Below are 22,195 nucleotides of genomic sequence, written 5' to 3'. Positions count from 1 at the left end.
GATAGATAGATAGATAGATAGATAGATGGATAGATAGATAGATAGATAGATAGATAGATAGATAGATAGATAGATAGATAGATAGATAGATAGATGGATAGATAGATGGACAGATAGATGGACAGATAGATGGACAGATAGATGGACAGATAGATGGACAGATAGATGGACAGATAGATGGATAGATGGACAGATAGATAGATAGATGGACAGATAGATAGATAGATGGACAGATAGATAGATAGATGGACAGATATATAGACAGATTGACAGACAGATGGATAGATAGATGGATAGATAGATATATAGATAGACAGACAGACGGACAGACAGATCTATAGACAGACGGATAGATAGACAGATGGACGAACGGACGGACAGACAGACAGACAGATAGCTTAGTTTGTACAACAATAGTATCTTGCTTTTGAGCCTATTTAATTACAATATGGTTGGTAAAGTTAACTTTGTAATGCAATTTCTTCATGAAACTTAAATTGTTCTTGAGATTTGCTGTTCTAATACATTTGCTGTTCCGTGGTCATCTCACACAGAGGGGCCAACAGATTTACCTTCACCTATTCCCATAGCTCACGAATTGTGCACTGCTTTTCTTCTTGCAGGAGGGAAGCCATTTTTCACAAGGAACCCTGCAGAACTGAAGGGGACATTCATTAACACCAAGCTGAAGAAGAGCAGGCGTGGGTTCGGCTTCACCGTAGTAGGAGGGGATGAACCGGATGAGTTCCTGCAGATTAAGAGTCTGGTGCTCGATGGACCAGCTGCCCTGGACGGAAAGATGGAAACAGGTAAAACAACTAAAACTTTGGTCTCATAACACATCTTTGTGCTGTAGTCTTTGTTCTTGGGCCAACACATGTTTTGCTTTCTCAGGTGACGTTATTGTGAGTGTGAACGACACCTGTGTGTTGGGTTACACACATGCCCAGGTTGTGAAGATCTTCCAGTCCATCCCTATCGGCTCTATGGTCGACCTTGAACTCTGCCGTGGCTACCCATTACCCTTTGACCCTGATGACCCCAACACCAGCCTGGTGACTTCTGTGGCCATTTCGGACAAGGAGCCCATCATCGTCAATGGAAAAGAAAGCTATGACTCGCCATCCAGCCATGGGAGCGAAACTACAGGTGGCGGCGGTAGTTTGAACGGATCCAGTGACCCTCCTCGCCCCCATAGCCCTTCAGCGGAAGTGGCTTCCAATGGCTCTCACGGTTATCCCAGTGACGTGGTGACGTTGGCGTCTTCGATTGCAACCCAGCCCGAGCTCATTACTGTCCACATGGAAAAGGGCGATAAAGGATTTGGCTTCACAATAGCGGACAGCCCTTCTGGGGGAGGCCAGCGAGTGAAGCAGATAGTGGATTACCCACGATGCAGAGGCCTGAGGGAGGGGGACATCATCATGGAGGTGAACAAGAGGAACGTGCAGAACCTGACGCACAATCAGGTGGTCGATCTGCTCAGCAAGTGCCCCAAAGGCAGTGAGGTGACCATGCTGGTGCAAAGAGGTGAGCGCACAAGCAAATTTCTAATGTTTTAATGCTTTTAAGTCTCACTAAAATTAAGTTGTGGGAGAAAATGTGAGGGGAAAAAGGCATTCAAAGGAAAACAGCCAATTGCAAGGAAAAACTAGCTCTATTTGTAAAAGTTTACAGGGTTTATGGCATTATTAAACGATTAATTCACTTTCATGAGTATAAAATGTTAAGTATGTTAAATATAGATTTTTATTTCTTCACAAACGCATCACTTCGCTTCAGAAGGCCTTTATTAACCCCCCGGAGCCGTGTGGAGTATGTTTATTTAGTATATAGTATGAGACACTTTCTTCAGCTCATACTCGTGAACCCTGTTCACTGCCATTACAAAGCTCCGATGCATCAGGATATTTATTAATATTTATCTGATTGTGTTCATCAGAAAGAAGAAAGTCATATACACCTAGGAAACAGTAAAAACAGTAATATTTGATGAAATGTAAATAATAATTAAATATAGGTTGATAGATAATATTTTTTTAGTTGTCTTTTAATGTTTGAGATAGAGGGCAACACCTTAAGGCCATCATCAGTCCCGTTCCAAATCTGCGGCCCCCTACAGACAACGCTCATACTGGTGCGAACATGTTGGCGATTTGGTTCTCGTTGGGTATGTGTGCTGGGGGCTGGAGATAGGAACAAGGCTACTCAATCTAGAGTCCAGATTAATAACAATTTGAAACATAAAGCAGGCATTATGATATTTATTCAGCTCATTTAGTCTTAGTAACTCAAAGCGATAAAATAGAGGGTGAGTAGGAGAATTTATCTCTGACCAGGACAGAGCCCATATGGCTTTCCTTTGTAATGATGCAAGGTTTTTGAGATGACTTGTGAAGGTGTTGCACCATATCACATTACAGTAATTAAGATGTGGTTCAAAGAGAGTTTTATACAACAAAAGTAGGGCAGACAACAGAAGAACGTTTCTGATCTTATAAAACAAGCCAACATACTTTGACAGTTTGTTTACAAGATGGTCAATATGATATTTAAAGGTAAGAGATTCGTCAATGAGGACCCCCAGGAATTTAGTGGAATACACTCTTTTTATCAATTGGTCATTAATTTTAATCAGGCAGTGGTCAGTGTTTTTAAGTAATTTTTTCTAGCAGATTTGAATATAATATATACATTTTGGTCATTTTGTTACATTTTGGCCCTTTTTGATTAGTTCTAAGGCTTGGGAATGTGAAAAGGGTCTTGCAATGTGGACCTTACTTCTTGAGCGTAAAGAAGACACGTAAAGCAAGGGAAGAGTGAGAGAAAAGGCTGTTCAGTCAGTGTTTCTGAATGAGAGCTTGTGCACTTGAGATGAAGAGAGAATGACAGGAAAGTGTCCAGACTGAGACAGTCTCAGGTGAGAGGTCTGTGCCAATCATGTATATGAAGTCTGTGACATCTGCTTTCCCCTTGAGGGCCACCAAAATCAGCTGTCTGTTAACCCCTATCTGACACTTCCACAAATCTTTTTCTCTTTACCTTGAATTTTGGGAGAGGAAGTTGAGATAGAAATGTCAACGTTACTTGCTTTTGGTGGAAAACCACTGCCTCTATAGTCCAGAGACAGCAAAAGAGAATGAAAGAAACAGAGAAACAGACTAAGAGGAATAGTGAGACTCTGCGTGCGTGTGTGTGTGTGTGTGTGTTAAAAAGAGAGAAAACACTGAATACCAGCATCTTGAAAGTTACAGTTTGAAAGAATTACTCCAAGAGTTTTGCTCACAAATCCAAAAGCCTCCCAGAAGCTCAGAGCTTCAAAATCCTGTTTTGCCTGTTTTCAGATCATTCAGTCAGAGCCCGGCACTCGGATTATTAATTTGATAAATTGAAAGCGCTTTTATCTGTCTTGTGTAAGTGCTTTTAACCATGCCATGAAATTGCTGCATGCCAATTGCAAGGCCAGAGTCTGTTGTATTAACACATCCCCATTTGTCATTTGGGACAGTTACCAGCATGTAAACAAAAGAGTATGCAGTGCTTATATCTTTTATGGCTCATCAATAGAGCTGCCGCCTAGCTATTTTCAGTAAAGCAAAAAAGCCAAGTTGTCCTCCAGGATTTGATGGCCTACTGAACTGACGTCACATAACTTGTAGTTCAATTTATGCACAAACTGCATGAAGCAGAATAAGATGGCAGGACAGAAATGACCTGTTTTATATCTGGCTTATACGTGGCTTACATGCTCTATTGCAATACACTTTAAAGCACAACCAGAAATAAACAACAGTAAGTATTCTATCTATCTATCTATCTATCTATCTATCTATCTATCTATCTATCTATCTATCTATCTATCTATCTATCTATCTATCTATCTATCTATCTATCTATCTATCTATCTATCTATCTATCTATCTATCTATCTATCTATCTATATAATTTTTTTTTTTATTTGCACTATAACAGAATAAAATACTTAATATAATTTGACTATTTTGTTGTGCAAAATACCTTGACTAACACTTTATGTAGGCCTAAGGATAAAAAGATAAAAAACATTTATGTTAAAACTGCTTTGATTGTCATTGGAGTAATCCAAGTTCAGTGGTTCAAGCTGAGTACACACCACAGGCATTCTCTTATGTCTGTGAAATGTGTCTAGGATATTTCAAGTATTCTCTGCGATCACATCTCACCTTTAATTGCTGGCCTTAATGTCAGGCAGCAAATCCCACCGCACACAAATCAGCACACAAACACGCACACAACATTCCTTTTCATCAACACTCACCCATCAGTGGCCTACCAATTAGAGTAGGCTAGAGTCCGAAGAAAGATCTAAAGGGTAGAAACATGATATGTCTCTTCATTCCTTTAAAACATATATATATATATATACACACACATACTCGCGTGTAAAAATTGCACCATGTTTAGCCTATTAAAACGCATTTCTCATTGCAGGAAAAGCACTGCTGGCTCAGTAGGTTTTCTGGATAATTGACTGGTGTGTGTGTGTATACATATATATATATATATATATATATATATATATAGAGAGAGAGAGAGAGATCGATCATATAGATGCTATAACATCATTTGAACTCTCATAGCTTGTGTCCCTTTTTGGGGGGTGCAGGTTAGGTTGGTGGTTTAAAATATTACATCATTATTTGAACATTTTGCTCTCCTACTAAAAAGGAGACTGTTCGAGTTGCACTGTAACCGTGGTTTTCCTTAGAGAACTATTCTGGGTTGATTACAGGTTATGATCAATTGACAGCATTTGTTAAAAAAAAATCATTTTAGAATAAGTTGAATTATGTAATACTTTTATAAATATAGATTTTAAATAATTTAATAATTTGTTCTCGTAATTTAACAACTTTTTTCTCATAATTTAATGAGTTTATGCTCAACATTTTATCTCGACTTTTTTTCTCAAAATTTAATGACATTTTTCTCATAATTTAACGAATTTGTTCTCGTAATTTAACGACTTTTTTCTCGTAATTTAATGACTTTATTCTCAACATTTTATCTCGAGTTTTTTCTTGAAATTTAACACGTTTTTTTCTCGTAATTTAATACGTTTATTCTCAACATTTTATCTCGGCCTTTTTCTCGTAATTTAACGAGTTTATTCTCAACATTTTATTTGGACTTTTTTCATTAAATTTAACGAGTTTTTTCTCGTAATTTAACAAGTTTATTCTCACCATTTTATCTCGACCTTTTTCTTGAAATTTAACGAGTTTTTTCTCGAAATTTAACAACTTTAATCTCGAGATGGTTTTATTTTTTTTATTATTGCTTGGCCCTAATCCTCTTCCGTATTATTCCACAAGTGCCATCAATTAAGCTTATCTTGTGCTAAATTCAGAAAATATTCCTTTAAGAACCAAACATTATGCAATTATCTGATGCTCGACAGAGAATAAAACCAAACCTCTGGTTTCCAATGTTAGGCTGTCATCGTTGACTTTTTTTCTCCCATGAGGCTTGACCGCTGTCAGTTTTTCCTCTAGATGTTTCTCAGCTGTTCAGGTCTAAATGTCACGCTCGCAAAAGCTCAGTATAAAGGAGATTCATGCATCTGTTATGCCCGGGGTAATCAGTTCAACACAATGTGCATTTGCAAGCTTGAATACATTATGGCTTTGAGTTAGTGGCCCAAAAGTCCATTCTGTCTCCCTGAAGTGTGTGTGTGTGTGTATGTTTATCTATTTACGTCAGTGTGGAATAACTAGCGTCGCGACATATAGAAGGCCGTTTCTAGCCTCATTGCAATTCCTCCTGCTGGTGTTTATCAGAATCTGCCGCTTTGAGAAAGAAAGTGAGGGATGCTTCAGCTATGGATAGCGTGATGAAATGAAAAGGTGCATTCTACTATCTGATCCGCTCCCTTTATGAGACATCAATCATGACAGCACACATCTTGATTTCCCCAGCAGATATGAAACCGGCTTCTACACAGGCATCGACTAGTCTGGTCTCATTAGCTGCTTTTCCAAGCATCCAAATAAGTGTGTTAAGGCTTATTCACACCTAGAGGGAAATGAAAACACAAAACAAATCAGAAAATGTTAAACTATTCGCACTAAGAATGAAACACGTATTTGTTGTACAGGGTGCGTCTCCTCTCTGAATGTCATGGAGGGAACTGGGAATGCTAACGGATAGCTTTCTGCATGTATATGAAAAAAAAATTCAATCTCCAGGAAAAAATAACTTTCTGTCATTGAACGTTTTCATCTCATGTGTGAATACTAGGTTCTTATAAATCCATTATTCCATATAAAGCTTCTTGATTTAAAGTCACTGCAAATATTCCAATGCATTTTCATGGTGTACTCTTCTGCATCACTCAATTCATAGTAAAATTGTGAGAAAACTTTGATTGTTTCTATTGTCAACATAAAGTGAAGCTCGTGATTAGCTGTCTGCTTCCTGTCTGTTGAAAAGACCAAAATAATATGTATATATTTGTATGTATATATAAATAGTATTTTCTTGTAAAATTTACTCCAATAATCTTACAAAAATCATTTTATTACAGTGTCCACACCACTGATGGTAACATTTTGTTCAATATATGTGCAAGCTGTGTTTACATCTGCCATTTATAGATTTGCTTATAGAAATGCTTAAAGGATTAGTCCACTTTTAAATAAACTTTTCCTGATAATTTACTCACCCCCATGTCATCCAAGATGTTCATGTCTTTCTTTCTTCAGTCGAAAAGAAATTAAAGTTTGGACTTCAAAGGACTTCAATGGGCACCAAACAGTTGAAGGTCAAAACTAGTTTCACTGCAGCTTCAAATCACGATCCCAAACGAGAAATAAGGGTCTTATCTAGAGAAACAATCACTCATTTTCTAAAAAAAAGAAATACAATTTTATACATTTTAACCAGAAATGCTCATCTTGAACTAGCTCTCTTCTTCTTCTCTATTAGAGTTGCGGCAGTGTAGACACTGCTAAGTGTATTACTGCCCTCCACAGGTCAAAGTTTGAACTAATTGTTATATACTATTGAACTAGCATATTGCATATAAATTTAGTTCAAAACTTTGACCTGTGGAGGGCAGTAATACGCTTAGCAGTGTCTACACTACTGGAATTCTAATAGAGAAGAAGAAGAGAGCTAGTTCAAGATGAGCATTTCTGGTTAAAATGTATAAAATGTAATTTTTTTTAGAAAATGAGTGATGGTTTCTCTAGATAAGTCTCTTATTTCTCGTCTGGGATTGTGTGGAACAATTTGAAGCTGCACTGAAACTAATTTTGACCTTCAACTGTTTGGTGCCCATTGAAGTCCACTATATGGAAAAACATCCTGGAATGTTTTCATCAAAAACCTTAATTTCTTTTCGACTGAAGAAAGAAAGACATGAACATCTTGGATGACATGGGGGTGAGTAAATTATAAGGAAAAGTTTATTTAAAAGTGGACTAATCCTTTAAGAAATTTTAAAATCAGTTGGATTCTGATTGGCTTTCAACGTTTTTATCATTCATCATCTGGAAAAGTTTGTTCTGAAAGTGATTCTAACAATATATTTTCTTGATGTCATTATTTTCTAACAGTAGTTGTGATGTGGACTGCCCTATTCTTACAGAATTAGAATGATTATTAAAACTTTTGCAGCTATAGTTGGCGTTTTATTTATTGTCCTTGATGTGATCGGCCCCTAAAGTCAGCAGGGAAATTAATCTAAGCTGGTCTTTTCAGCATGGAACAGCATTGCAGTCTCGTTTCTCTTTTCTGGCTGGACAAATACAACCATGATTGGTGGTGTATACCAAAGTAGCTTGATTTAATGTTTTAAAGGAAGGATTCCAGCAAGTTTTTTTTGCCCCTTTTGCATTAATTTTTGCTGATTTGTCCAACAGCAAAAATGAATGGTGCTGCAGACAAACACTTGAGATAGCAACAGTCCAAAAGAAGTGGTCATCTGGCTCTAAATCAAATCAAGATGGTTTTTGGTGAAAAATATGTTTAGGTACTGGTTGTGGGGAGCATCTTCTCCCTGACTGCTCACCCTTTGGCTTGCTAAAGGGTTGAAGCATAAAACCCACCAATCACATGATTTCACACCTTGTTTCCATGACGATGCTCTGCTGCACTTTGCGGTGGGGTTTCCTGTTAAAATGATAAAGCGGAGGGGTCTGTCTTGCACACAACATGCAGGCGCATCACATTCTGGAACAAATGCCAGCAGGCAGTGAGGACAGACAGACAGACAGAGACAGGCAGGTGTTTTCAAGTCCACTCTGCATCTTATTCTTTCATTTTGTATTACCCTTGAATGAATTTTGATTGGCATGTTTGTGCAGACCTGCTGAATCCACACAAGCAATGGAGGGGAAGTTGTACGATAGCCGTCAGAGCTGTGTGTGCGCATACACTGGTGTATGCACAGGGCTATTTTAACATCACCTCATGGCCTGTCACCTCCAATTGCAGGCCATGTCATGTTAAGAATATTCTAATGTACACACAACAACATAAGCTCTGCTCTAAAACCTAGTGAGCAGCCTACATAAGCAGCTGTATTAGGCCATTTTGTAACTCACATGGAATGCCATGAGAACAATGTGAAACAATCTACATTACAAATATCATGTCACATGGGTGGCTGGACTAACTATTGATCGGAATTGATTTCTTCTCTGTAATGAGTGAATTATATTTAGAAACAAAATTAATCTTGGTCTACCATCTTACAATAAAATAATAAATAATGTATTACTGATACTTAAAGGGATAGTTGACCCAAAAATGAAAATTTTGTTATTAATTACTCACCCTCATGTTGTTCCAAACTTTTTATCATCTTTGGAACACAAATGAAGATCTTTTTGAGCTTTCTGTCCATCCATAGACTGCTATGCAGCTGACACTTTGATGCTTTAAAAAGTTCATAAAGAGATCGTAGAACTAATCCATATGAATTAAGTGGTTTAGTCCAAATTTTCAGAAGCTTTATATGATGAACAGATTTAATTTAGGCTTTTATTCACATATAAACATTGATCAGCGAGCATAAACAGAAGCTCAAACGAACCTAATTGACTCTTAAGAACAAAGTAAAGCTCAAAGGAAGCTCAAATGTGCTGCGTAACACACAAGAATTTGATAAATGTTTATATGTGAATAAAAGGCTAAATTTAATCTGTTCATCATATAAAGCGATCCTGTCTCCTCAGAAAATTTGGAATAAACCACTCAATTTATATGGTTTAGTTTTACGAACTCTTTAAGAACTTTTTGAAGCGTCAAAGTGGTAATTGCGTAGGGACAGAAAGCTCTCAGATTTCATCAAAACGATAATTTAATTTGGGAACTATCCCAAGGAACTATCTCTTTAACAGTATTGAATGAAGTATATTTATTAACATCTATCACTTTGTCTTCCATCTTGGATTATCTCAGAACATGTCAAAATACATTATTGGGTAAAATAATGTGTTTTAATTATACTGAATAGTTTTTTTTTTTTATTGATACCTTTCAGTACTAAATTAAGTATATTCATAATCAACATATACATAACTATTTAATAACCACTCTAATTATGTTAGAATAGGAAATGCCACACATCAACTATTATTACATGGAATGAAGTATTTAAAGCGGCAGACAACATATCTGCAGTGCGAGCTTTTAAACAGAACATTATCATCCAGTGGTGTGGACACTATTGTATATTTATCATTATAGTTAACATTCTTGTTGTGTAAAGGCCTTTACACTAAACAATTTTTATTGATATTAGTATTGAAGGAAGTGTATTTATAATCTCTCACACTTCGTCCGCCATCTTGAATTTATCATAGAACTTGTTAAAATGCATTACTTTTGAGTATTAAATGAAGAAGTGGTATATTTATAATCAACAACATTTCTCCCGCTTTGTCCACCAAGTTGGGTCACAGAGGTTTTAAAAAAGCATAATGGCAATGCCTTCTCATTGAATGTGATGCTTAATTAAGTTGCCTACCTTTTGTAAAAAACTTCACTGTTTGTGATGCCCTAGAATGTTGTCTACATAAGGATCTGACAAGTTTTTGGAACTGCACAATAGTCTTGCAAGAAAAAGACGTTTTGCGTCTGCTGTCATGCTCTCAGCACCAGACTCATGCTGCGGCTGCTCCTGGGAGACTGTCTTTCATTCCTCTGTGTGTCAGACTACATCATTGACAGATGGTCTTGACCGTCAGAATCTGTTTCTATCAGCCTGGCAGAGGAAGGGGGGACCAGTACAAACCCTTCACTCTCTTCATGCCCTTATCCACATGCACGTGCACATGCAGTGCACCATAATCTTCTCATGCTAAACCTTCTTATTAGTTGCCTCTGTGCCTGACATGATTCACACTGACCTGTCACCAGTGTTGCTGCTGATCAAATCCTGCATGTTTAACATAATTATGGAGGAAGCTCATATGCCAATTGGGTTTTATTAACTGGCTTAGTCTCTCACACCAACAATTTTGTTAGTTTGAGTTTGGGCATGAGCTGAATTACTTAACCTAATTTTCTTGATTTTTGTGCAGAACTGAAACATAACTCATCTAAGTCAGTTGTCGTTTCTTTGATGTTATGCTCAAGGCTCTAAATAAATGACGAATTGTTGGAGATGTTAAGCTTAGAGTTGTCATCAACTTCATTACCAGTCGGTACACTGTAAACCCAAATAAGTTGGGCTAACTCAAAAAATTTGAGGTGATCAGTTACATCAAAATTTTTTTTAGTTATGCTGTTCCCAATTTTAAGTAAGCAGAACTATCAAGTTTTGAGTTTGTAGTACTCATGCATGTTAATTCCTCCTAACTTGAAGTACTGAGTTAGCTAACTCATACATTTTTATAGCAATTAACATAAAATATTTAGTTAATTAACTTTTTTAATTTGAGTCCTTGCCCATTAAATGAGTTATTTACTTCACTGTAAACCCTAAAAAAATACAGAAAATGCCAACTTGCTAATTTGCTAACATGTTAACAATAGCATGGCATAACACTTACTGTATAAGTACAGCAACTTCAAACATGTAACTTACCTGCTCTCAAACCAAGCCTTGTCACCATGATGGTAACTCTTCAAAAACCCACATTAACAGAAACTCTTCTAAATTAGCATGACAAAACATTAATCACTACTAAATCTCCCTTACAATTAATCTTGTGCAAAAAACATTATATAACACTTAATTTTAGCATTTACTCTCCCTGTCGCGTGCCATGGGCAAAGCATGCTGGGAAATAGAAATCCCAATCCAGTTTTAGTTAAACTTAAGTTAGCCTAAATTAAAAGAAATGTGTTCATACAACTCAAAACAATGAAATGGTTAAGTTTACTTGAAATATGTCAGTGCTGTGAACTCAAAAGAAAAAGAAAGTTCTAAATACACATAGCAGTTAAATTTAAGTTTGTCCTACTTATACCAATCAAGTATTTTGAGCGTTTGGGTTTACAGTGTACTGAAATTTTAAAAATGCGACTCTTTGAACGCTGTTGAGCAGATTCGTAAACACCTCTGATTGGCCATTGTGTTCACGCACTCATCGGATATGTCTGTGATTGGCTACAATGATCAACGCACGGGAGTGTTTGAAAGCACACGGAAGTGTTTGAATTTGAAAGTGTTTTGAAAGCTGGTCCGCGATAGACGCCTGCTTTCAAATGCTCCCGTGTGTATCTGTGTAAGCACTGGGTGAAGAGCATTAGGATGACTATTTACAACATTATTGAAGCCAATCACAGACATATCCAATGAGCGCAAGAACACAATGGCCAATCAAGGTGTTTACGAATCCACTCAACGGTGCTCAAAGTGTCACATTTTTAAAATTTCAGTACCGATATGGTACCGAAGTCGGTACTTTTGACAACTCTAGTTGAGCTCATACGGAAGCAGTTCTGAACAAAGAAGGGGTGAGCAGAAATGGCAGGGGTCTTGAAAATACCTCAAAGTGCTTGACTAAAGGATTTGAAACAGGTCCAAGAGTTAAGCAGCAATCACAATAAGAGTCATCCACTTTTAATGCATTAGTCACTTTGTTTGATTTTCATTCAGCAAGCAGTACTGCTTTATGGGATTCAGATAAAGCCATTATGTTCCCAGTAAAGTGAAATGGATTGATTGATTACAAGGTATTAGGCAGCATTTCTCCTCTATAAGCAACGACCTCCAGACATTCAACTGGGTTATAAAATCAGACTCACTCTTAAACTCAAAAAAATAGCATAGATTCATTCTTTTTTATGCATTCTTGTTACTGCGCCACGGTGGAATAGTTTGTCTGAGCAGGGAAAATATTATAGAAATTACACTTGAGGTGAGGAATTATCAACATTTATCCAAATCAATATTACAATTGCCATTGCCAGTTTCAGTAAAATTCCTCTACCAAACAAACCAGTGTGCGAGATTTGAAGTGAATACATAAAGAGAATGTGTTCGCAAAGAAGGCGTGTAGCAATGCTGCAGAAACTTTTAACAATTAATGGGCTGTAGTGGAGACGGGCATAGAGAAGAGAGGGAGGCGGCAGACTGCAGAGGACGATTGTTTGTTTTGGGGATTATGATTCAGGTTGGGGGCAGGGCTTTATGGGGCAGGTCAATTTTCGACGGAAAAGGTGATTGAATACCTGAAGTTGTATCAGAATAAAGAGCAGAAGCACTTTGTTTGATAGAGAGAACAATGTGTGCAGGACAGGCTGGACGCTGCTTGTGACGAATGGCGCGAGTGCGCATGTGTGTTACCGTGGGCGCACTCGCACGCAGACGACTTGCTCTCATGGGAACGGCTTCATAGTATTTCCAGGCCAGACTGGAATCAGAGGACCGATCAGGATCTTACAGCACCACGCAGTGAAACACACACCCAGCTGCGAAATCACAACTAATGATCACACTAATGAATCTTACCGACATTGAAATACATTTGTTTCCTCCTGCTATAAATGACGTGCACATCTATTTATGTATGAATGCATAATTTATGCATGGCCTGTCATATTCAGCCTTTCTGATGGAGGCGTGGGAGGGGGCGATGGCACATTAACGCATGTAGAAGTGGGAGGGAATCAGTGTTCGGAGGAGGGAGTATGATGGTAAAGCGAGCGCGAGAACGCTCGTGTCGGGGAGAGAGAAGCAGCCAACACATGAAGACGGAGCGAGGGTGATGCACATTGAAACAAGGAGGGGGAGGGCAAAAAAGAAGAAGGAGAGAGAGAGGGAGAGGGAGAGGGATAGAAAAAAGAGAAGCTCAAAAGACAGGAGAATCAAGGACTGGCTCTAGATGCAGGATCCTTCGGCAGCAACATCGCGAGGGGCAGGGACGCTGGAAGATGGTTTCAGTAAGAGGGGAACTGACCGTTGCCTATAATTTAATGTTCAGTATCTTGGACTCCTTCTCCATGGGTAATAGCTTAGCACCTGTCTGGGCATAAGCCCCTCTCTGTTTCTCTTCCTGTGTCTCGTTCGTTCTCTTTATCTTTCGCTCTCCTCTTTTTCTGTCTTCATGTCTCACGCAGTGTCTGGTAGGTTTAAAGGGATTTTTCTCCCTGAAATGAAATTTCTGGCATCACGTCATTCCAAATCTTGCGTAGACCATAAAAGGAAATATTTCGCAGAATGTCCCGGCTGCTTTTTTCCCTGTGCAATGAAAGTGAATCGTGCCCATTCACTTTCATTATATGGAAAATGGCAGCTGGGACATTCTGTTAAATATCTTCTTTTGTGTTTTACGAAAGAAAGACCGAACTGTTCCTTTAAGTTCATGGGGTCTGCTTAGCATTTAATCAGGGTAATGGGGGTCGGTCCTCTGATGCGGATAGTCCGTGCTGCCCTCTTTATGTGCTGTCGGAGTAAAGGAACGAGAGAAGAAACGGAAAGAGAGACGGGGCTGCTGCCGCTCCACGCGCCCTGATTGGAGTCATCCATCTGTCTTGGGATTGCTTTCAGATCTGTGCCTGTGGGGAAGGTGAAATCTTTGTGCACACACAATTAATATTTCTGTCTCTTTTGCTTTTTGTAGGGGTGGCACCTGCGAAGAAGAGCCCCAAACTGGTGAGTACAGATGTTTTATTCTCAGTCTGTTCTTTTCTCTTCACATCCATTTTTATGTTAATCTTCTCCACGTTGTTTCTGATTGCTTTGCTCATTGAACCTGGCATTGGTCTAGTGTTCAAAAGAGGTTTTACAATGTCACTGCTATGGCAGAGAGAATCTGATATGCACTTCAATGCAAACACTCCATCAGTGAACGGAGAAACCATGTGGTCAATGTTGGGAGGGTGGTGTTCACCCTTGGGAGGAGGGCTGAATTTATTGGTCACATGGGCATCCTGTAATAGCTGTCTAATGATTTACCGAAAACAACGAAACCAGCAGGTTTCCATCCTTGGAGCTTCAGGGATAGAATAGCAAAAAAAAAAAAAAAAAAAGTGTTTTTATTTTTAATCATTTGTGTTCCACCAGCCTGTTGATGATAGATGGAGGGTTTGAGCTCATTGAGTCTCTGGACAGTAGAAACAATAATCAGTGTTCTTCTGATAAAATGGCAGTCTTGTTTGTTTTTTTTTTTCTTGTTTTTTTTTTTTTTTTTTTCTACTTTGTTGAAATGGAGTCCATGCTTGTATGACTCCTCAATGCCAGACGACGTCTCTCAATTCTCAAATGGCCTCTGTTTTATTTGGATGGATTTATTAGCTACTTATTGAGTTGTGGTTTGATTTTTATTGCTGAATTTCTGGATGTCTGCTGTACAGATTCATAGGTTGTGCTGGGATGCAAAAGGAAGCAGAGGTGTGTGCGTGGGTTTATAAAAGAACCTCAGATGACTTAGTGGAGGAGAGAACATTAAAAATTTCATAACCCAACCTCTCTGGAGGTATTAGTTAAATTATGATTTATTACTTGGAATAAATATTAAATTTAAATGTAAAACATGTATTGAAAATATTAGATTATTTATATAATAATTATTATTATATATAATGGATTGAAAATGCTTCTTTTTTTGCATTTTTATAATACCTTTTTTGTTTGTAAATTATTAAAATGCAAATTTTACAAATTAAATTGTCAACATATCACTTTAAATGGTTAGTTCTGTCATTGATTACTCACCCTCATGTCGTTCCACACCCTAAGACCTTCGTTCATCCTCAGAACACAAATTAAGATATTTTTGAAGAAATCCGATGGCTCAGTGAGGCCTCCATTGCCAGCAAGATAATTAACACTTTCAGATGCCCAGAAAGGTACTAAAGACATATTTATGTGACTACAGTGGTCCACCCTTATGTTACAAAGTGACGAGAATACTTTTTGTGTGCCAAAAAAATAACGACTTTATTCAACAATATCTAGTGATAGACGATTTCAAAACACTGCTTCATGAAGCTTCAAAGCTTTACGAATATTTTGTTTCAAATCAGTGATTCGGAGCATGTATCAAACTGCCAAAGTCACCCCCCCACCCCCCAGTGGTGAACCATTGAAATATCGAAACAAATGATTATGATGTAACGAAGCCTCGTTTACTGAAATCATGTGACTTTGACAGTTTGATACACGCTCCGAACCACTGATTCGAAACAAAAGATTTGTAAAGCTTCGAAGCTTCATGAAGCAGTGTGTTTTGAAATCGCCATTATTTAGTTTTTGTTGGTGCACAAAAAGTATTCTTGTCACTTCATAACATTAAGGTTGAACCACTGTAGTCACATTAACTGTTTTAAATATGTCTTTAGTAGCTTTCTGGGCATCTGAAAGTGTTAATTATCTTGCTGGTAATGGAGGCCTGGCTGAGCCATTGGATTTGATCAAAAAGTCTTACGGGTGTGGAACGACATTAGAGAAAATTAATTTTCATTTTGGGGTGAACTAACCCTTTAATGACAGCAGCACTCAAGCTTTAAGTTTGTTTAAGAACTGATGATCATGTTACCCAGCATAATTTGAGAATAGCATATTTAAACATCTGACCATCTGTACAAAGGAGTCACATGATTTGATTAGTGACCTAGTAATAGTGCAGAATCTGACATATTTCTTTTCGAAGTTCTAAAATATGGTTTATTTCCAGGTTTCATTGTCTGAGACTTTTGGACCCCACTTTTTAATATATAATATTATATATGTAATAACTGAAGCTAAAATGCTTGTTGAGAAGTGTTTGTTGAGAGGTTAAGGTTGAATGATAGTTGAGGCAGAATATTAAAATAGCAGTTGAATGTATTGCTATAATCCTTGACTTGAATGAATCCTGACGGAATGGTAAAGAGAGTTGTGCGTCATTCTGTCCTTCAACTCATTCATTCAAATTTCTTTCTTTGTTTCTTTTTTTTTTTTTTTTTACTTGCCTACCCCACATGTATTCAATTCCTGCACTCCATCTTAAAGACACCACTGAGGTAGTGGTGTTTTTTTCTTCTCTATTCAAGTTTCCTTTCTTTTTTTCTTCCCCCCACACAGCAACAGTTGGAGCGCAAGGACAGTCAGGGCAGCTCCCAGCACAGCGTGTCCAGTCAGCGCAGCATCCACACCGACTCTCCCCTCCACGCCTCCCAGGCCTTGCTCAACGAGTCGGCTGCCCCACCTCCCCCCTCCCAGCCCCTGCCAAGCCTGCCCCAGGACCCTCCAGTAGACGGAACTCTCCAGAAGAAACCAGATCCCTTTAAAATCTGGGCCCAGTCCAGGAGCATGTATGAAAGTAGGCGTAAGTAATATGGGATTCTGGTGGCGGGTGCATTGGCAGCGGATCATTGGGTCTCTTCTTTATATTTGGGATATCAGGTTTGGTTAGTTGGTTGTGGCTTTATTTCTTGTTTGGTTGTTCTGCTTTGACATTAAGCTAAATATTAACATTTTGGGGATTGAAAATCTTTGCTGGTGAAAAAATTATCTAACCTTTGTGTAAACAAAAATAATTAATTGTTGGATTGGTTTAAAATCAAGGCAGCTGTCATTATATTTTAATGTAATTTTAACAGAGTATGTAATGCCATTTTTAACAGTCAAACTATACACCATCAAAATTCACATTTTCAAACAGACTTAATATTCACAGTTTCTTAATATTAAGTGTATTAAGTAGTAATTTTGTGTATTTCAAATGTGACGAGGCCGCTAAAAAGTCCATTTACATCAAACGTCCTTTTGAACATGGCTGTAGTCTTTCAGTATTCAAATAGCTGTCCAAACCTAATGTAAACCATTAGCCGTCAGTTTGAATCGCCTGTGTGTGTTGTGATCAGAGAGCTGTGTTCGGATGAACCTGTCATCTGTACTTCCAAAGCTTTCATTAGCTTTTCCCATTCCTCCTTTCCTTCACTTTGCTTTCGCCTACTCGCTCACCGCCAGCGAGAAGCCAACATGAACGCCGAGGCACTTCTGACCAATTACACTCCTCCCTGCCATCAGTGCGTTCACACGCTCCAGCGCGCTCTAGAACACATCTTTTGACAAATGTGCATATAATTGGTAGTGTTGGAAGACAGTGAATCCAATACTACTTTCATGTGTGCCAGAGCAGAGGGGCTAATTAACAGAAATATCTTTCAGCGGATGTTAAGAGGCTGTGGAATGGAGCGCTCCAATGTTTGGGTTGGAAAATGTTGCTAACTCAGAGTGTCTTCATTGTCTCTGTTTTTGTTAGGGTCTCTCATTAGTAAGTACCTTAAGGAGGAGGATGTAGGGACTATAGGAATGGGAATCATGCAGAATTTAACAGTTCCGCTTCTGATGCGTCTTAACTATTCTGGTCCTTAATAACTATTCACACTACTTTTCCTTGCATTTTTTACATAAGGATTTTTTAAATTCCATATTTAAAAGATATAAGTTCAATAATCAAGTTAAAGTGTTAGTTCACCCAAAAATGAAAATTAATTACTCACCCTCACCTTCATCTTTGGAACACAAATTAAGATATTTTTGATAAAATCCAATGGTTCAGTGAGGCCTGCATTGCCAGCAAGATCATTTTCTTTTTTCAGTGCCCAGAAAGCTACTAAAGACATATTTAAAACAGTTCATGTGACTACAGTGGTTCAACTTTAATGTTACAAAGCGACGAGAATACTTTTTGTGTGGCAAAAAAAAAAAAAAAAGACTTTATTCAACAATATCTAGTGAAGGGCGATTTCAAAACACTGCTTCATGAAGCTTCGAAGCTTTACGAATCATTTGTTTCGAATCAGTGGTTCAGAGCATGTATCAAACTGCCAAAGTTGCATGAACTTGAAATTTTAAAATACTTATGATGTAACAAAGCCTCGTTTACTGAAATCACACAACTTTGGCGCCCCGAACCACTGATTCGAAACAAAATATTCGTAAAGCTTCGAAGCTTCATGAAGCAGTGTTTTGAAATCGCCCTTTACTAGATATGGTTGAATAAAGTCATTATTTTGTTTTTTTGACACACAAAAAGTATTCTCACCACTTCATAACATTAAGGTTGAACCACTGCAATCACATCAACTGTTTTAAAAATAACTTCAGTACCTTCCTGGACATTTGAAAGTGTAATTTAACTTGCTTTCAATGCAGGTCTCACTGAGCCATCGGATTTCATCAATAACATCTAAGTTTGTGTTCCAAAGATGAAAGAAGGTCTTACGGGTGTAGAACGACATGACACCCTCATTATTAATTAATGACAGAATTTTCATTTTTGGGTAAACTAACCCTTTAAAACAATTCTTGCAAACGTGTGTTTATAAACTAAAGAGAATCGACTCTTTAGAGTCATTCATTTTGAAATTCGTCTACACTGGTTACACCATATGTTTTCAATTCTCTAAAAAGGACCAACTCATTGAAATAATTCATTTGGGAGTTAGATTACACTTGTTGGACTGTATGTTTTTGATTCACTAAAAAGAACCAAATGATCATTTGTTTGAGAATCGGGGTTCACTGGTTGAAGTGTATGTTTTCGAGTCACCCAACAGAACCGGCTAATGTGAGTCCATTCCACAATCAGACTGTTGCAGTCCTTGAATGGATTGAGAAATAAACCATTGACGTCTGATTGGCATTTTAGGACCAGCTTGAGAACATTCAGTCCAGTAAACACAGTGAACAGCTGCATTGAGAGGCCTTAACACAAATGAATGAAAGTTGAAGGTCTATCCTTGCCATAATGCACAATTTGCAGAGTCTGCCACAACCGTCCTTGCCTCTTAATGGAGATCGAACGGTGTGGGAAAATTGCCCATGCAGCAGCCATTTTGAATGGCTCTGGAGCCATTCTACTTCCTGTCTCTGTTTCAGTAAATTGCTGTACATCTGGTTAGACTGGAGATGGAGGTCCTTGTCTCTGGCAGCTGCTCCACACGTCCATCTGCATTTCAATAGCTTTGCAGCAGAATCACAAATTCAGAGCATTTGTTGTTAGCTTACGTTCATTCTTTAAGGTGAGCACGTTTAAAAAAAAAAAAAAAAAGATCTCTGGTAAAAGCCTGCATCAGAAATACCTGCCTAGAGCCACGGTTTCCAGCTCTCTCTTACTTAGCAGGCATAAGCGTCCCCCGACAGAACATCATGTGATGCATTGGAGAGCTACAGGGTCAATAATGTAAAACCTGACAGATTGCTGATGTCTGCAGGACTTCAAGTCTAAAAGAGGGGGAAGCTCTGCTGTTGCTTGTCCTGACTGATTTGACATGGAAGTGCTGTGGTTGAGATGGTACTCAGGCGGTGGTGTAAGCTCAAGGGCACAGCTGCTTCAAAAGACCTCTGGATTTTCTCTTCTGCTTCACTTGATCTGTAATCTAGATTTAAGCACGTGTCAGTGCGTATCATTTTCTCAGATGGAAATACCCCTTAATCGGATTGTGCTTTGTGAATTCATTAGAGCAGAGTAGTCATTATATTACATCTTCATTGGTGTGAACCAATTAGAAAAAATCCAGATGTTTGAGAACTAGAGATGCAATCATCATGACATTGTTCGCTTTTCCTTGAACCAGCAGCCGTTCTTGAAAGAGGCAGGGTCGGGTTATAAATCAAAGCTTGTGCGTCATTCTGCAGGTGAATTGATCTCAAGCTATTTCCTTCCTTTTCAGTACCTGATTACCAGGAGCAGGATATTTTCCTGTGGAGAAAAGATACCGGCTTTGGATTCAGGATCCTGGGAGGCAATGAACCTGGCGAGCCGGTGAGTTCAAAGCAATGAGCGCGGGCCTCATTTGTACAATTCTGCGAGTATTATGTTCATCATTTATTGATATTTATTATAGTTATTTATTCGCTTAATTAGTTGAATCTGTGGTGGTTATGAGTAGATGACAATAGATGGCAATTATTTCCTGTTGTTTGATGTTGTAGTCCATCTAAAATAATTTTAAATAGAACTTAGCTAAATATTTTATAATTATTATGCATGCAGCTGTCATACTGCCAACATGGAATATTTATTTTTTAACACAAAAACTCATTTGTCTCACCGCAGGACCATTTGAAATTAAACAATGAAGGCAAACAGTTTTAAAATGGGTGAAAATCTGTTTAATATTTTACATTTTTAATAGTTTTAGCTTTAGTTAACAACACTGGTTAACACATTAATATGCTTTTCAATAATATTTGATAAAAATGCAACAACATTAATTATTAATTGGCTTATTTTAGTTATAATTCCAGACAGATTTTTTATTTTTTTGATGCCTGTGTATAAATACGCTCATGCTCTTTGACAGTTTCAAAGGCGCCCAACAAATGTAGACACTTTGAAGATTTTCCAAATGTAATAGTCCAAGCATGGCCAAGTTCTTAGATTCAGTCTTCACCGCCTGTGCATGGATACCCTTTCCTATGTGAAATGTGCCCAGCACATTACAAACACTCCGCTTTTGGCAAAACTTGTTCCCAGTGAAAGCATCTGCCCTGTGTGTGTAAGTTGACAAAGGCTTTGATCTGTGCAGCACAGCCTCGATCAGTCAGAAAATATCTCTCAGACCCCCAGTTCTTCCCTTTAATGAGGCCACGTTACATCTTTGAACTGATGAGCCAGTTTCTCGGACTCTAGTCCTTAAAGAATGAAAAACCGAGCTGTCTGCAATACTGCTCCTTTCGGCTGGTATAAGGGGTGTAAAAAATTCCATAGAGGTTTTGCAATTTGGAGAACATTTCACAACCATTAGACTTTAAACACGCAGAAATCTCAGCGTTTCCATGAATTTAAAACCTTTGACACGACACTGACACCGAGTTTGAAAAGTGATAAACCTCAAGGGGTGAAGTTCAGTTTGGCCAAGACCGATTGGTTTCAAAACTCTTGTTAACTCTCTTTCTGTGTCTATCTGTACAGATTTATATTGGCCACATTGTGAAATACGGAGCTGCCGATGAAGATGGGCGTCTGCGATCAGGAGATGAGCTAATTTGTGTGGATGGAACGGCTGTTGTGGGAAAATCCCATCAGCTAGTCGTTCAACTCATGCAACAAGCCGCAAAACAGGGTCACGTCAACCTGACTGTGAGACGCAAGACTGGATATGGATGTAAGCAGGCTACAAAATATTATTATTGTTGAGAAAAATTACGGGCCATAAATATTTATCACTAGTCATGAAACTGGATTTTACATTTTTATTGAAAAATATAGTTTCCCCTTATGACAACAGAATTATTTCAGCTGTTTTTCTTGCATTATTGTGACCAACAGATCACCTGCAGAGATGATGATGAGATAAGCCAGTGTCAGTCACTGACACAAAAACGTTAAACCACAGATATTTTGTTGCTTATATTTCCATTTTGATGGCTTAATGCAGGAAATTTACAACATGTGTGTTGAACATGGAGAAAAAGTACACTTTGGATTGATTTGGAAGTTCAAACTATCATTCTTGCATTTATTATAACCATGCATTCCTTATAAAGTTACTGACTGACTGACTAACTATTTATTTTATTTATTTAGTTTTTACACTTCCGTTCAAAAGTTTGGGGTCTGTAAGATTTTTTTTTTTAAAAATGTTTTTGAAAGAAGTCTCTTCTGCTCATGATGCTTGCAATAAAACGGTTTTTACAATGTAAAAATAACTTTTCTATTTTAATATATTTTAAAATGTAGTTTATTCCTGTGACGGCAAAGCTGAATTTTCAGCATCATTACTCATCTTCAGTGTCACATGATCCTTCAAAAATCATTCT

At 38.0% G+C, this 22,195-nt stretch overlaps 1 protein-coding gene across 8 annotated transcripts in view; it reads left to right on the top strand.

Moving 5' to 3' along the window:
- magi1b (membrane associated guanylate kinase, WW and PDZ domain containing 1b) overlaps nt 1-22,195 on the top strand; it is a 161,666-nt gene that overhangs the window by 117,251 nt on the left and 22,220 nt on the right. For 7 of the 8 annotated variants that reach the window (XM_067388263.1, XM_067388262.1, XM_067388260.1 and 4 more), the window contains 6 exons: nt 624-809; nt 895-1,530; nt 14,061-14,092; nt 16,505-16,748; nt 20,104-20,195; nt 21,348-21,540. In XM_067388263.1, coding sequence (XP_067244364.1) covers nt 624-809; nt 895-1,530; nt 14,061-14,092; nt 16,505-16,748; nt 20,104-20,195; nt 21,348-21,540 — 1,383 coding nt within the window. The remainder of the gene's footprint in view (nt 1-623; nt 810-894; nt 1,531-14,060; nt 14,093-16,504; nt 16,749-20,103; nt 20,196-21,347; nt 21,541-22,195) is intronic. The other variant, XM_067388259.1, reaches the window with a different exon arrangement.

The sequence above is a fragment of the Chanodichthys erythropterus genome, chromosome 6 (assembly GCF_024489055.1).
Source record: "Chanodichthys erythropterus isolate Z2021 chromosome 6, ASM2448905v1, whole genome shotgun sequence".
NCBI classification, from domain to species: Eukaryota; Metazoa; Chordata; class Actinopteri; order Cypriniformes; family Xenocyprididae; genus Chanodichthys; species Chanodichthys erythropterus.
This window is presented reverse-complemented; position numbering and strand designations above follow the sequence as displayed.